Source organism: Melanotaenia boesemani, chromosome 6 (assembly GCF_017639745.1).
Source record: "Melanotaenia boesemani isolate fMelBoe1 chromosome 6, fMelBoe1.pri, whole genome shotgun sequence".
Classification (NCBI taxonomy): Eukaryota; Metazoa; Chordata; class Actinopteri; order Atheriniformes; family Melanotaeniidae; genus Melanotaenia; species Melanotaenia boesemani.
The window spans coordinates 37,966,015-37,983,215 of record NC_055687.1 but is presented as its reverse complement, the minus strand read 5'-3'; the positions used below and the strand labels follow the sequence as shown (position 1 = coordinate 37,983,215).

At 42.4% G+C, this 17,201-nt stretch overlaps 1 protein-coding gene across 1 annotated transcript in view; it reads right to left on the bottom strand.

The window, feature by feature from the left end:
• The window catches only part of znrf2b (zinc and ring finger 2b), a 48,591-nt gene extending 33,823 nt beyond the window's left edge, over positions 1-14,768 (bottom strand). Inside the window, exon 1 of the mRNA XM_041988193.1 lies at positions 13,857-14,768. Within this exon, the coding sequence (XP_041844127.1) occupies positions 13,857-14,268 (412 nt within the window). The 5' untranslated portion in view covers positions 14,269-14,768. The remainder of the gene's footprint in view (positions 1-13,856) is intronic.
• Between the last annotated feature and the right edge of the window lie 2,433 nt (positions 14,769-17,201).

Below are 17,201 nucleotides of genomic sequence, written 5' to 3'. Positions count from 1 at the left end.
ACCTCCAGGCCTGGCTCCAGAGGGGGGCCCTGGTGATCCACGTCCGGGCAAGGGAAACCTTAATCCACTGATTTGACTCCTTATATTGGTCTATTGAGCCGCACTTTGTCTGGTCCCTCCCCTAAAGACCTGTTTGCCATTGGTGACCCTGCCAGGGGCATAAAGCACCCGACAACATAGCCCCTAGGATCGTCAGGACGCGCAAACTCTTCCACCGCATTAAGGTGGCAGCTCACCTTACCAGTTGGTTTTAAGGGACGAGGAATAGGAAGAGGTAAAACAGAGAAATGGGATTGAGCCTTAAATCTTTACCAAGACGTCATGTCTCAGGATCTAGGTATTAAACTACACTCACCATCCTCTTCATCAGCTTCACTTCTTCACCTGCTTGTTAAAACAAACATCCAACCAGCCAATCACTTGGCAGCAAGTAATCATGTAGACATGGTGAAGACGGAGCATCAGAATGCGGAAGAAAGAGGATTTAAGAGACTATGAATGTAGTATGGTTGTTGCTCTGAGTATCTACTGGGATTTTCACTCACAACCATCTCTAGGATTTCCAGAGAATGGTCTAAAGAAGAGAAAATATCCAGCAAGCAGCAGTTGTCTGGACCAGGATGCAGTAGAAGACCACACCGGGTGCCTCCTGTCACATGACAGATGTCTGAACACACAGCATGTTCAACTTGATAGAAACTGGAGCAAAACACAAGAGGCTGGATGTGCCAACTTCCAGATGTCGACCTAAACTGGACTTTACTACCAACTGACTGTAGGAGGAATTTTGATCATGACATGATCACATTTACAATTTAACACTTAAATCTAATAGCAATTTCTAGATATTTCTGAGCTTTTATAACCCAGCCTGTAGCAACTGAAGCTTTTAATCCTAGTATAAACCAGTCTGTAGCAGCTTTTAATCCCAGTATAAACCAGTCTGCAGCAGCTTTTAATCCCAGTATAAACCAGTGTGTAGCAGCTTTTAATCCCAGTATAAACCAGTCTAACAGCTTTTAATCCCAGTATAAACCAGTCTGTAGCAGCTTTTAATCCCAGTATAAACCAGTCTGTAGCAGCTTTTAATCCCAGTATAAACCAGTGTGTAGCAGCTTTTAATCCCAGTATAAACCAGTCTGTAGCAGCTTTTAACCCCAGTACAAACCAGTGTGTAGCAGCTTTTAATCCCAGTATAAACCAGTCTGTAGCAGCTTTTAATCCCAGTATAAACCAGTGTGTAGCAGCTTTTATTCCCAGTATAAACCGGTGTGTAGCAGCTTTTAATCCCAGTATAAACCAGTCTGTAGCAGCTTTTAATCCCAGTATAAACCAGTCTGTAGCAGCTTTTAATCCCAGTATAAACCAGTGTGTAACCGCTTTTAATCCCAGTATAAACCAGTGTGTAACAGCGTTTAATCCCAGTATAAACCAGTCTGTAACAGCTTTTAATCCCAGTATAAACCAGTCTGTAGCAGCTTTTAATCCCAGTATAAACCAGTCTGTAGCAGCTTTTAATCCCAGTATAAACCAGTGTGTAACAGCTTTTAATCCCAGTATAAACCAGTCTGTAGCAGCTTTTAATCCCAGTATAAACCAGTGTGTAACAGCGTTTAATCCCAGTATAAACCAGTCTGTAACAGCTTTTAATCCCAGTATAAACCAGTCTGTAGCAGCTTTTAATCCCAGTATAAACCAGTCTGTAGCAGCTTTTAATCCCAGTATAAACCAGTGTGTAACAGCTTTTAATCCCAGTATAAACCAGTCTGTAGCAGCTTTTAATCCCAGTATAAACCAGTCTGTAGCAGCTTTTAATCCCAGTATAAACCAGTCTGTAGCAGCTTTTAATCCCAGTATAAACCAGTGTGTAGCGGCTTTTAATCCCAGTATAAACCAGTCTGTAACAGCTTTTAATCCCAGTATAAACATGTCTGTAGCAGCTTTTAATCCCAGTATAAACCAGTCTGTAGCAGTTTTTAATCCCAGTATAAACCAGTATGTAACAGCTTTTAATCCCAGTATAAACCAGTCTGTAGCAGCTTTTAATCCCAGTATAAACCAGTCTGTAACAGCTTTTAATCCCAGTATAAACATGTCTGTAGCAGCTTTTAATCCCAGTATAAACCAGTCTGTAGCAGCTTTTAATCCCAGTATAAACCAGTATGTAACAGCTTTTAATCCCAGTATAAACCAGTCTGTAGCAGCTTTTAATCCCAGTATAAACCAGTCTGTAGCAGCTTTTAATCCCAGTATAAACCAGTCTGTAACAGCTTTTAATCCCAGTATAAACCAGTGTGTAACAGCTTTTAATCCCATTATAAACCAGTGTGTAGCAGCTTTTAATCCCAGTATAAACCAGTCTGTAGCAGCTTTTAATCCCAGTATAAACTAGTCTGTAACAGCTTTTAATCCCAGTATAAACCAGTCTGTAACAGCTTTTAATCCCAGTATAAACCAGTCTGTAGCAGCTTTTAATCCCAGTATAAACCAGTCTGTAGCAGCTTTTAATCCCAGTATAAACCATTCTGTAGCAGCTTTTAATCCCAGTATAAACCAGTGTGTAGCAGCTTTTAATCCCAGTATAAACCAGTGTGTAACAGCTTTTAATCCCAGTATAAACCAGTCTGTAGCAGCTTTTAATCCCAGTATAAACCAGTCTGTAGCAGCTTTTAATCCCAGTATAAACCAGTGTGTAACCGCTTTTAATCCCAGTATAAACCAGTCTGTAACAGCTTTTAATCCCAGTATAAACCAGTGTGTAACAGCGTTTAATCCCAGTATAAACCAGTCTGTAACAGCTTTTAATCCCAGTATAAACCAGTCTGTAGCAGCTTTTAATCCCAGTATAAACCAGTCTGTAGCAGCTTTTAATCCCAGTATAAACCAGTGTGTAACAGCTTTTAATCCCAGTATAAACCAGTCTGTAGCAGCTTTTAATCCCAGTATAAACCAGTCTGTAGCAGCTTTTAATCCCAGTATAAACCAGTCTGTAGCAGCTTTTAATCCCAGTATAAACCAGTGTGTAGCGGCTTTTAATCCCAGTATAAACCAGTCTGTAACAGCTTTTAATCCCAGTATAAACATGTCTGTAGCAGCTTTTAATCCCAGTATAAACCAGTCTGTAGCAGTTTTTAATCCCAGTATAAACCAGTATGTAACAGCTTTTAATCCCAGTATAAACCAGTCTGTAGCAGCTTTTAATCCCAGTATAAACCAGTCTGTAACAGCTTTTAATCCCAGTATAAACCAGTGTGTAACAGCTTTTAATCCCATTATAAACCAGTGTGTAGCAGCTTTTAATCCCAGTATAAACCAGTCTGTAGCAGCTTTTAATCCCAGTATAAACCAGTCTGTAACAGCTTTTAATCCCAGTATAAACCAGTCTGTAACAGCTTTTAATCCCAGTATAAACCAGTCTGTAGCAGCTTTTAATCCCAGTATAAACCAGTCTGTAGCAGCTTTTAATCCCAGTATAAACCATTCTGTAGCAGCTTTTAATCCCAGTATAAACCAGTGTGTAGCAGCTTTTAATCCCAGTATAAACCAGTGTGTAACAGTTTTTAATCCCAGTATAAACCAGTCTGTAGCAGCTTTTAATCCCAGTATAAACCAGTCTGTAGCAGCTTTTAATCCCAGTATAAACCAGTCTGTAGCAGCTTTTAATCCCAGTATAAACCAGTGTGTAACAGCTTTTAATCCCATTATAAACCAGTGTGTAGCAGCTTTTAATCCCAGTATAAACCAGTCTGTAGCAGCTTTTAATCCCAGTATAAACCAGTCTGTAACAGCTTTTAATCCCAGTATAAACCAGTCTGTAACAGCTTTTAATCCCAGTATAAACCAGTCTGTAGCAGCTTTTAATCCCAGTATAAACCAGTCTGTAGCAGCTTTTAATCCCAGTATAAACCATTCTGTAGCAGCTTTTAATCCCAGTATAAACCAGTGTGTAGCAGCTTTTAATCCCAGTATAAACCAGTGTGTAACAGCTTTTAATCCCAGTATAAACCAGTCTGTAGCAGCTTTTAATCCCAGTATAAACCAGTCTGTAGCAGCTTTTAATCCCAGTATAAACCAGTCTGTAGCAGCTTTTAATCCCAGTATAAACCAGTGTGTAACAGCTTTTAATCCCAGTATAAACCAGTGTGTAGCTACTGGATTTTTCAGAGTTAAAAAGCCAAAACAGGAGTGAATGTTGAACCTTTTGATGCAACATGTTGAGAAACCAGAGTGTTGGGCCAGAATAATGTTTGCAGGTTTGTATTTTCTGAACCTAGCAGCAGAGAGAAGCAGAGGATCACCACACTGATCAGGAATACTGAGACAACAGATGTGAAAACCTGAGCTAACAGAAAAGTTAGTGTTTTATTTACTGTGCTGTCAAAGACCAACCTGAATAGCTGCGAGCCAAACTTCACACTGTTAAGCAGACTTCCTTCCACCTCGAACTTCATAAGCACCACATCACTGCTCCCATCTAATCTGCAGCTTGGAGAGCTTCCCAGGCCTCTGGGTTCATTATCCACGGTCCTGAACTCAGCTTTCCTGCAGCTCCTGAATCAGCACATCCTGCAATCCATGCTGTTAAATGGGATTTATGAATCATAGTTTTATTGATCGGTTCACAGATCACCCATCGGCATGTCAGCGCCTCACCGTACAGCTCAGTGAGCTGGCCCACCCCAATCATTTCCACATTAACTCTAGCTTCTGACTGCAGGAACCAGACAGGATGGAGGGGGAGGAGGTCTCAGTGTGGTCCTGTCAGAGTCCAGAACTCATCCTGACTGCAGACCTCCTCTAAGCCACTGTATTTATTTTGGACAATGACAGAGGTATTATTGTTCAGTTAAAAGGACTAATGGTAGGGCTGGGCGATTAGACCTAAAAATAAAATCTCAGATTTTTTTTTACAACAAAATCCGATTTCCGATTTTAATCGATTTTTTTTCTTTTCTTTTACAAAACATAAATAAACTTATTAAAAACATTTATTTGTTTATATAGATGAATGCCAGCAAAAATAAAGCATATAATGTCATAGCTTTTCCACCATATAAACGACTTCATATCTTACATGGAAATATGCGACACAATGCATCCGTGATCTCTTTCCATCTGGATCTTATCATACAGGATCCACTGCAGGAATAATTCCCCTGATGAAGGTTGTCTCTTAACAAGGGTTTACAGCATTTCTCACTGCAGTTATACGCACAGCTAAATCCCAGGCGTGAGTGAAGGGTCACTTCACTGAAAATCTGTCAGACAAACACTGTTCTGGTGTGGAGGGAGGGCTAAGTCTGCTGCTAACTAACTATGGAAAAAAAATCCAGATTTTCATAAAAATAAATCTCCAGAAATGGAAAATTCGATTTATCGATTTTATCGATTAATCGCCCAGCCCTAACTAATGGCTAAATTATCCCTGTGATGCAATATTTTAAAGAGAAGGGAAGACCACAGGGAACCAATAAGAACGCTTTAATTAGTCACACGACTATCAGGAAGTCATACTGGAACCCTTGTAAAGAAACAGCTTTGCTATTTTGCTCCACACCACTCATCATCGGTGGGGACTGTGTAGAGGTGGTGGAACACTTCCGTTTCCTGGGAGTCCAGATCAGGGAGCAAACACCTCTGTGTGGTGAAAAAGATCTAAAAACATTACTTCCTGCCTTTTTCTGTCTGGAACATTTATATTCACACGGAATAAACCTTTAGTTTTAAAGGAAAATAGAACATTGATGGAACATGGCTGCAGGAAATGTTGGTACTGTGTGTTTAGGTTTATTAATGTTCAAAATCCACCAAGGATAAATGTGATTTTGTTGCAGTAATGTCATGTTCTGTATGAGACGGTCGACTAGTACAGTGATTCTGTCTGGTTTTTGGGAAGAAGATGCTGCATGGAGCTCCATCAGCTTTGAGCAGCAACATCACAGATAAAGGCAACGAATCCAGAAAACTGGCAGGAAACAAAGTGAAGCAACGAGGATCAAACGCTGGAATCTGACTCCAGTTTCAAGTTTAGTAAATGGTTGGGATCTTTATTTTCATGCACAGTTTGTGTAAAGTTATACAAAGGAAGCTCCATGACCTGCAGTGGTCCGACGTTGCCTCCAGGCATCAATCCCCAAAAACCTACCAAAAGAAATGATCACATTTCTGTAGGTTGTTCTTATTTAATCTGTTTTAAGAAATACACATTGTCCATAACCATCATCATAATGCAAGCAGTAGAGGGTCATTCTTTGAGCTCAGGGGGGGCAAGGAGATTACCACCACAACATGAAGATGGACATTAGGGAGACAAAAGTCCGACATCTAGACCTGTAAATGTTAGATGCACCAGCTCCATCTGCAGCAGGTCGTCCTACCAACACCTGAGGAGCCGCTGGCATGACGTTGCGTGGATGATTCACATCACTGAGGGGCGCTCTGAAGCTATGGGTTACAAAAAGAATAAAAGAAAGAATGGGTGGAGGTTTGGGTGGAGAGGCTGGTGGTAACAGGAGGTATAAATAAATGTGATTTCAGGGAAGTAGCATCAGAAGATGCTCCACTGTGGTCATAAAGGGATGGACATGGTCAGCAACAATACTCAGGTAGGCTGTGCTGGTTAAACCAGGCCACGTTGGTACTAAGGGGCCCAAAGTGGGCCAAGAAAATCTCCCCCCACCATTACACCAGCAGCAGCCTGAAGCGTTGATCCAAGGCAGGATGGATCCATGTTTTCATGATGTTTCCAGCAGATTCTGAGCCGAGCATCTGAATGTGGAGCTGAAATGGAGACTCATCAGACCAGCAACGTGTTGGTGAGTGTGTGTGAATTGTAGCCTCAGTTTCCTGTTCTTAGCTGGCAGGAGTGGCCCAGACTCAGACCCGCAAAATGGATCAGGATCTGAAAACTTTATTAGGACTTGACTGAGGAAACAGTGAAGAAAAGGCAGTGATTTTGATACTGAGCCTTAAACACTGCGTTAGACCAGAGTGAGGCTTCTGGATGGAGCTTCTCGGTGAGGAACCAGAATTGCGTTTGTGTCCGAGTCAGTCCCGGTTAGTTTAAATCTACCTGATGAGACAAACCAGTTGCTGCTTAACCTGCTTCCTGGCATCGGTAGCAGCAGGTGGCTGATGGTCTCTGCACGGATCTGCTAGCGTTGGAAGATGCTCATTTGATTTATTGCCTGATTTTGACATTGCAAGTTACAGAGGCTCCACCTGTGGTGGTCAGGCCTCCTGGACCGGTAGGAGGGAAGACGGTTTTGGAGATGAACTTCAAGCTTAGAAGCTTGACTGGTTTTTCATCACCAGTATTAGTAATCTCTGAGACCAGTCCAGACTGTAAGAAGCAGCCTGGTTGTTGTTTTGGGGTAATCTGCTTGGCCTGCTGACTGATGGAAGACCAGCGTAATGAGATCAGCTCTCAGCCTACTTCCTGTCAGCTTACACTAAGCTTCCTGCCGGGACCCTGAAACGACTTCCATAAAGCTCTTTTCACTCCTGAACTCGGGAGATTTTCAGGAGAACGTTCGGACAGTTTGGTTGTTTTCACACCACCAATCACAGCAGGAGGAGTTCAACAGAAAGTCTGGAGCCACAACTCGTCCATTTACATTTCATTATTTTTGTACTTATTCTTATCTATCTAATCTATCTTAATCTATCTATTTTTGTTTTATTTGCTAACATTTTTGTACTATTTTCATTCTTTTTCTGAGGAAAAAAATTCTAAGGAACATCTGAGTCTGGTTCATGCAGGAGGTTTCCAACCACTGGTCCAGTTCTGAGCGCCAGAGTCACACCACCAGGCTGACCTGAGTTTTCAGACAATAACTGTTGGGTGTTAGTGTGTAAATGCTCTGTGATCTGATCAGCTGATCCCAGTGAACTCTGCACTTGATATAAACTGTAAAGATAAACTCATTTAATAATCCTGGACAGTTCTACAGCCGAGCAGACAGATCCTAGACAGAAAAGATCTGCTGCTTTGTGTGAAGTAACCCTTTAAATGAACCATTATGCTTCATATATTTGACTTTGCATGAGAGCTGAGTAAATAAGCTCCGACAGAGAGGGCTTAAGATGGTTTTCAGTGTGAAGGCCATCAGCTTTAATGTGAGTTAATTATTAACTCTCGTCTGCTGACCCACTCGTCTCTGCTTGTTTTAGGAAATACAAAAAAATACGAGCGCACACGGACTAAAGAAACTATGTTGTAGTTGTAGTTTGTGTCTAGAATGAAACTCAGATTAAACCCAGATCTCAGATTTATTTCCACCTAAAGACCAACAGGAGGCGACAACGGCCAAAAGGAAACAAACTGATGCTGAACTGTGACGCTCGGACGTAAACAAGGTCCAAAAGGCCAAAAGTTTCTCAGTCACTTAGACTTAAATTATACACACACACACACACACACACACACACACATATATATATATATATATATATCTATATATATACACACATATATATATTTATATATATATATATATATATATATATATATATATATATATATATATATATATATATAAATAAAAGGACTGGGAATGTTAAAGTGTTAATCGCGTGTTTTTGTTTTTTTCTGGTCGCTGGCTTTGACCACCCAAACATGGCGTCCGTGTCTCTCTTCCCTGCTGCAGCGGTGATGATGTAATCAGGAGAGAGCGGGTTTATTAACATGGAGAGACTTTTTCTGTCTTGAACTTAAGAAAGAAGAAGAACCGACGTTTCTCTCTGTCTAAACCTGCAGATGGTAGAACATCGTGATTTTTGGACGGGAAACTTTTTATTTATTTATTATTATTTTTTTAATAAATACGGTTTTAATTTATGCCAGACAGCAAAGGTAAAACATGTTTTCTGACTTTTACAAACGTGCAGCATAAATCGGGTCTTCTTCTGTCTCTGGTTCGGTGAATCTTGGTCATATTAAGATGAAACTTCCAGCTGTGGAATCTGTGAGATGTGAGCTTTCAGTAGAGGAGCCGTTTGTTCGTGTTCATGGGGAAACATCATCTTTGTTTATATGTTTTTTGGACTTTGTGTACCTGGTCTTTTAACTATTGTTGTCTTAACTGTGTGTGTTGGTGACAGAAATGGTTTTACTGAGCTGGTAGCTGAGATTCTGGACTTTCTGTGGATACCACACATGTTTATAGTTACATCTACAGACCTGACGCTACACCTGGAAACCAGATGTTAACCCTTAACTCCCGGTAGCAGGAGTTAGGCAAATTTTAAGTTTATAAAAGTACACTTCTAAGTATACAAGTACACTCATCTATATACTACTAGTGTACTAGGTAAATACTTCTAGTCCACATTGTATTTAACTGAAGTATACTTCAAGTATACTTTTATGAATTTATAATTGCTAAAACTTGTAGGAACATAAAGAAAATGCAGCTGAGCATGCGTACTGTTTACTGTAAAGTTCCAGCACTATGTGATCCTGAGCATGCACGTTTACAACGAGGTACTGCCTGCAGCCCAAAACTGTTTTATTCTGCTTAATTAATGTAAGCACGAGTCCATCACTTGACCTGATTCTTTACTTGGATCGAGATATACTAGTATTAGTACTTTGTGGCAGAAAAAAGTATTCTTAAGTACAAGTATAAGCTTTAGTATAAAAGTACAAGTTGTAGTATTAATGTACTTATTCTCAGACTTTTCTTTATACTTTTCAGTATTAGCTAAGTATACTTCACTGTACTATTCTTAAGTATATAAAATATAGTATATAAAAGGTAAACTTTAGTACTCTGTCTCAGTGTTAGTATAAAATAAGTATACTCATAGTACGCTTGAATAAACTACTTTTTGCTAAGGGTTAGCATGATAGTGATGTGGTCAGAGGCGCTGAGGTGTGGGAGGGGCCTTGTAAGCTCCTCTCTGGGTGGTGTAAACCTGGTCTGGTGTGATGTTTCCACATGTTGGAAAGTCTGTGTGTTTTTGTTGTTTTGGAAACACTCGTTGGGTCTGTGTGGCTGAAATCCTCAGCCAGGATGAGAAAAGCATCAGGGTGGTCTGTCTGCTGCTCACTGATGTGTTGATACAGTTCATTCACTCCTGCTGTTTCCACTGGCGCTCGGAGGAAAGTAAACAGCAACGAGCAGCATAGCTGTAAACTCCCTCAGAAGGTAGAACGTCGGCATTGAATGAACGTAAACTCCACTGAAAGTGAGCTGTGTTTGCAGACCACAGCGGCGTCACGACACAGGCATTGCTGATGTAAACAAAGTCCACCGCTGCGTCTTCCTTCCTCAGCGAGAGCTGTCTGCACGATAGCAGGTTAGCTGCTCGAGCTGAGTGGCGTGGTCCATAACGTTGTTATTGAGCCAAGGTTCTGTGAACACATAAACACACACACTCTCACAGCCTTCTGAGTTGTCCGTAGAAGACGTAAATAGTCCAGTTTGTTGTCCAAAGAACGTATGTTGGCCAGCTCGAAGGTGGGAATAGCTGGCTTGTGTGGACTAGCTGCTAGCCTAGCTTGGATACCTCCGCGCTTGCCCTGCTTCTGCTTCCTCTCATGTCGCTTGTGTGGCCTCCACTGTGAGCGAGGTGCAGGGCTGGGGTCAGTAAAACTCCTACAACGGTCGTCCAAGTCCAACCGTTCTAGGAGGTTTTAATAAGACTGGTGTGTAGTCTACTGCAATAATGCAACTGTGGTCAAACTAAAGCATCAGGGATGTCCCAATCCAATCACATGACTGGAAATCAGGGCCAATCACATGATTTCAAATGATCAGAAAAGGATGGGATTGAACCTTACATAACAACAAGAATGACCCTGTTCACCGGGGGTACAGCCCTGGACTAACATGCCGAGTCAAGTGGACCCTCGATGTGTATGAATGACTCTGGCCCCACGTAGCATTTCTCTCAACTGTACTTTGTTATTTCATGTTCCTGTATGCTTTATGTTATAATTATGTTATAACAGTACAGCTGTTACACTGGAAATAACTATGTAAACATACAAGCCACAAGAACATCAGCTTGGAACTACTTTTTACACCGTGCCGAACATCACCCTGGAACTACTTTTTACACCGTGCCGAACATCACCCTGGAACTACTTTTTACACCGTGCCGAACATCACCCTGGAACTACTTTTTACACCGTGCCGAACATCACCCTGGAACTACTTTTTACACCGTGCCGAACATCACCCTGGAACTACTTTTTACACTGTGCCGAACATCAGCTTGGAACTACTTTTTCCACCGTGCCGAACATCACCCTGGAACTACTTTTTCCACCGTGCCGAACATCACCCTGGAACTACTTTTTCCACCGTGCCGAACATCACCCTGGAACTACTTTTTCCACCGTGCCGAACATCACCCTGGAACTATTTTTTCCACCGTGCCGAACATCACCCTGGAACTACTTTTTCCACCGTGCCGAACATCACCCTGGAACTACTTTTTACACCGTGCCGAACATCACCCGGGAACTACTTTTTACACCGTGCCGAACATCACCCTGGAACTACTTTTTACACCGTGCCGAACATCACCCTGGAACTACTTTTTACACCGTGCCGAACATCACCTGGAACTACTTTTTAAACCGTGCTGAACATAACCTGGAACTACTTTTTACACCATGCTGAACATCACCCTGGAACTACTTTTTACACTGTGCTGAACATCACCCTGGAACTACTTTTTACACCGTGCCTAACATCACCCTGGAACTACTTTTTACACCATGCTGAACATCACCCTGGAACTACTTTTTACACTGTGCTGAACATCACCCTGGAACTACTTTTTACACCGTGCCTAACATCACCCTGGAACTACTTTTTACACCATGCTGAACATCACCCTGGAACTACTTTTTACACCGTGCCTAACATCACCTGGAACTACTTTTTACACCGTGCTGAACATCACCTGGAACTACTTTTTACACCATGCTGAACATCACCCAGGAAACTACTTTTTACACCGTGCTGAACATCACCTGGAACTACTTTTTACACCATGCTGAACACCACCCTGGAACTACTTTTTACACCATGCTGAACACCACCCAGGAAACTACTTTTTACACCGTGATGAACATCACCCTGGAACTATTTTTTCCACCGTGCTGAACACCACCCTGGAACCACTTTTTACACCGTGCTGAACATCGCCCTGGAACTATTTTTTCCACCGTGCTGAACACCACCCTGGAACCACTTTTTACACCGTGCCGAACATCACCCTGGAACTACTTTTTACACCGTGCCGAACATCACCTGGAACTACTTTTTACACCATGCTGAACATCACCCTGGAACTACTTTTTACACCGTGCTGAACATCACCCGGGAACTACTTTTTACACCGTGCCGAACATCACCCTGGAACTACTTTTTACACCGTGCCGAACATCACCCTGGAACTACTTTTTATACCGTGCCGAACACCACCCTGGAACTACTTTTTTCACCGTGCCGAACATCACCCTGGAACTACTTTTTTCACCGTACTGAACATCACCCTGGAACTACTTTTTACACTGTGCTGAACATCACCCTGGAACTACTTTTTACACTGTGCCGAACATCACCCTGGAACTACTTTTTACACTGTGCCGAACATCACCCTGGAACTACTTTTTTCACCGTGCTGAACATCACCCTGGAACTATTTTTTCCACTGTGCCGAACACCACCCTGGAACTACTTTTTACACCGTGCCGAACATCACCCTGGAACTACTTTTTCCAGATGTGTTGCTGCATCAGATTCATTATCAGCTCATATTTTCCATCACATGGTGAAACATCTCCGTTTCATCATCTGATGTGAACTCAATGAGTTAATGAGATTTATAAATCACTGTATTCTGGTATTATGTACATTTTATGCAGAGACCCAATTAATCAACCAAATCAATGTTCTGAAAGCTGCACCAACCACCTCATCCTGACCTCAACTGTGCTCATGCGCCATACTTCCTGCGCACAAGCTGGTAACAACCAGTTAACCGGATCACACTAGTTAACTTGCATCTTATATGATGCAGCTTAAAGTGGGACCACCAGTTAAATGTCATCAGCCAACTGACTGAGAGCTGCTAATAATCATTCCTGTTGAACAGATTATTGATGAATGAAAACCTGCCACTCACTCAGAGTTCAACTATGCATGTTCCAGTTAACACGTGTGTGCTCATTCTGTCTGGAGAACTGAAACTGATCAGCATCCTGAGACCCAAACACCAGAAAAAATCCGCTTTCACTTTCTTTTTTCAAATAGGACCAAAACAATTCACACTGAGAACAAAACACATTCACACTTCATTTCTCTGTGAACACCTGACTGACTCACCCACAGCAGAATTAAACGAGGTTTGTCAAAAGCAGGGATCAGAAACTCTAGACCTCTTGGACCAGGTCCTGCAGGTTTTAGATGTTTCCCTGCTGCAACACCTGGTTCACATGAAATAATTCTCCAGCAGCTTGTTGTCAAGTTCTACAGCAGCCTCTTAATGAATCAGGTGTGCTGCAGCAGGGAAACATCTAAAACCTGCAGGACACAGGTCCCTGGACTAAAGTTCAGAGTTAAACCTGAAAACAAGAAGAAAAGCAGAAATACCGACACCTGAGAGGCCAAAACCAGGAGTCTGCCATTGTTGCCTAATATATGAATCAGTCTTGATTAATAATCGTGGTTATAATGTTCACACTGAATATTTAAACATAAACAAGCATAAGAAGTGACTCTGGATGAAAGTGACCAGAAATATTTTTATGTATTTGGTGAAACTTGTTGGAGCTGCTGTGACCTTTCTGACTCCACCAACACATAACTGGTAAACTTCCAGTTCTGCCCTCCTACCTGCGAACAGATGAGGGGACAGGTGAGCTGGTAATGATCCCACCAGCAGCCGCGGAGCCTCGTGCCCGCCTTCTGCGCGCTCTCTGCCCGCCTCCTCCGGGCTGCTGCCTCCGGACTCCGGTGAGCTGTAGGCTCCGCCGCTGTTTGTAATGTTGATTCCGGACTGAGGTCTGGTACTGGTACCCCTAGAGCCCCCCACAGACCTGGTCCCGGCACCGAGCCCTGACTGGCTGGTGCTGGATGTGGCTCCGGAGCCTCTAGACGCACCGTGACCGTGGAACCTGACCCCCGCGGCGGCGGTTCTCTGGACGTTGCTGCCAGACGTGGAGGAGGGCAGATCCGAGCCGGAGTAGGCTCTGGTTCGCCCGTTAGCGGCTGGATTAGCAGGAGAGCTGCTCTGCTTTGCCCCCATGTTAACCTGGACTGGTTGCTCTGTGAGATATTAAAGAGGCAGTCTGCGAGCCACTGCGGGACAGTGCGCCAGATTTCCGCTTGAAGCAGATGGCTGCACGGGACAGACGTCCTGGAAGAGCACGAGACCAGAACAAACTCTCCGCTACGATCCCATCCAGCGGGTCTAGATGTCTGGCAGCCTCGGGTTCAAGCGGCCGTTTGTCACAATATCCCCAGACGTGTGGAAAAGTTTAGACGCCGTCAACATTGTATTCCATCAGTAACGGCTGCGCTCGTGCAGCAGGTAACGTGGTTCCGCTCCTCGTCTGATCCGCTCCGCCATCGCTCGTGAGCGGCGTGGGGGAGTGAAGAGTCGGGCTCCTCACGCCTCCCCTCCCCGCAGCACAACACGGAAGCGATGGAGGAGAAAGTGCTGCTGGACGTGTTAGCGGCGGTAGCAAGGACACTTGGTGTGCGCGCGGGCTAACTGCCAAGTTCAGGGAGCTCACGTGGACTTCCGCTCAGCCCCTTCAAATTAAAACAGTCTGGAAGCTGAACCCAGCAGGGGCGTACCCAGGAAGCTTATAACGGGGGCCAATCACGTTTACCTTGTTTCACAATTTCAAGCTCGAGAGTAGGTGACATAATCACCAGGTAACTGATTCCTGATACACCAACTCAGAAAAAAATAGCCGCTACCAAACAAGCTAATATGAGAGTGTCTGCAATGATGTCGTTAAAAAAAAAAAAAAAATTCACAAATCAAATGTAAAAATGTGCACCATGAGAGCACCAGCTAATCAGAATACTTTATTAATTCCGGAGGAAATTGTGTAATTTTAGTGATACATATATTGTAAAGGATAAATCTGAGCAGTCCGTGCAAATTCTAATAAATGTTTTGGACAGAACTCACAGTATTTGTTTCCAAACAATACTCTCTCCATTGATGCTTCACATGAATGAAGCGTGTTGGACGTCAGACCTCTATGATGTCACATGTTATTTATTTTATTTTCATTTGACTCAATTGTACTACTTCTTATTGACTTATTTATTCATTCAGTCATTTTTAGCTGGGGGGGGGCTTGGCGTGTGTGAAAGATTTCATTGAGTGTTTTTATTCTTATGTTTTTAATCATGTAAAGAACTTTGTGTTGCCTATGGCATAAAAGCGCTTTATAAATAAAGTTTGATTTGATTTGATGAAGGCAGTGTCAAAAATTTGAATATATAAAAAATGGCTCACAAATGAACGGCTCACAGCTGGGAATCGATTCCCATCGTTCATTAAAAGAGTCGTTCAAAAGAATCGATTCGTTCATGAACATCACATCTCTAATGCAAATGTATGAACAGTTATATTTAGCTCCTGGCTGACAGCAGGCACAAGGTATTTAATACTTCATGGTTTATAATGTTTTGTATATTTTTTCATGTAACAATGATGGCTTAGCTAAAATTTTAAACGGTAATTGTTTCTTATATGACTGACATAGAATTTCTTTGTATGTAAGAGAGGTTGTGTGATTAGATGTTTCTGTTTTATTTCTTTCTTACGGTGTGTTCACATTGTTTCAGTACAATTCATATTTATTATATAGCGCAATAAAACAACTTCACTTGACCAAAGTGCTTCATAATACCAACTGTAGTCAATAAATACATAAAAACACAAATAAAAAAATAAATAAACATAATGAAATAGAATCATAACATCAAGCCAAAGTAAATTCCAATTTTTTCAAGCATGTGAAGGCCAAGGAGAAGAGGTGAGTTCAGTCTAGACTTAAACTGACCTACAGTATGAGAGGACTTGACAGACAGAGGGAGGCTGTTCCACAGTCTGAGCGCTGCCACAGAGAAGCTCCATTACCTCTGATTTTTAGCCTGGCTTTAAGGACAACCAACAGGATCTGGTCAGCTGACCTAAAGGCTCTGGGCGGAGTGCAGGGCTGCAACAACTCATTCAAATAAGATGGGCCCATAGTCTGCAAACACTTAAAAACAGTTAATAAAACCTTAAATTTGACAAGAAAACAGACAGGAAGCCAATGTAAGGAGCACAAAACAGGGAAGATGTGTTCATGTCTCTTAGTTTTAGTCAGTAGGCGGGCTGCAGCATTGTGTTCGCTCTGTAGGCGCTGAAGGAGCCCTGGTCCAACCAAACATACAAAGGGTTACAATAATCCAGATGCGAAGTTACAAATGCGTGGATTGCTCTTTCAAAATCAGTCCGAGAAAGAGAGGGATTGATTCTGGCAAGAGTCCTCAGATGCAAGAAGCTGGCCTTGAGAACAGTGCTAATGTGTTTGTCAAATTTAAAGGCTCAACCATCAGCCCCAGGTTCTTCACTAGAGGACAGCAGCAGGAGGACAAAGGACCAATCACACTGTCACGTCTGTACAGGAGATTACTCTGTCCGAACACCACAGTCTCAGCTTTATTCTTTTTAGGTTCAGAAAGTTAGAACTTAACCATGCCTGTGTATCGACTAAACAGTTCTGCAGGGTTTTAACTGTTGCCTGACTGTCACTGGCAGTTATAGGCAGATAAATCTGAATGCTGTCTGCAAAACAGTGAAAACAGACTTTATTCTTTTTAAAAACAGACCCCAGGGGGAACATATAGAAACTAAACAGAACAGGCGCTAGCATCGACCCCTGAGGGACACCACAAAGGAGACAGAGAGGACGAGTACTGTCCTAAATTCACAGAAAAGCTTTTATTGGAGAGATAGGACCAAAACCAGTTAAGTGCTGTACCCTTTTGTGCCTGTATGTGTCTCCAGGCAGGTCAGAAGGATGCTGTGATCTACATTGTTGAAGTTGTTTCAGTGCTATGCCACAATTTAAAGCCAGACTGAACTTTTTCACCAATTTCATTAAAATCAAGGGAAGCCTGCAGCTGGTCATAGGCAACTTTTTCTAAGACCTTAGACACAAATGGCAG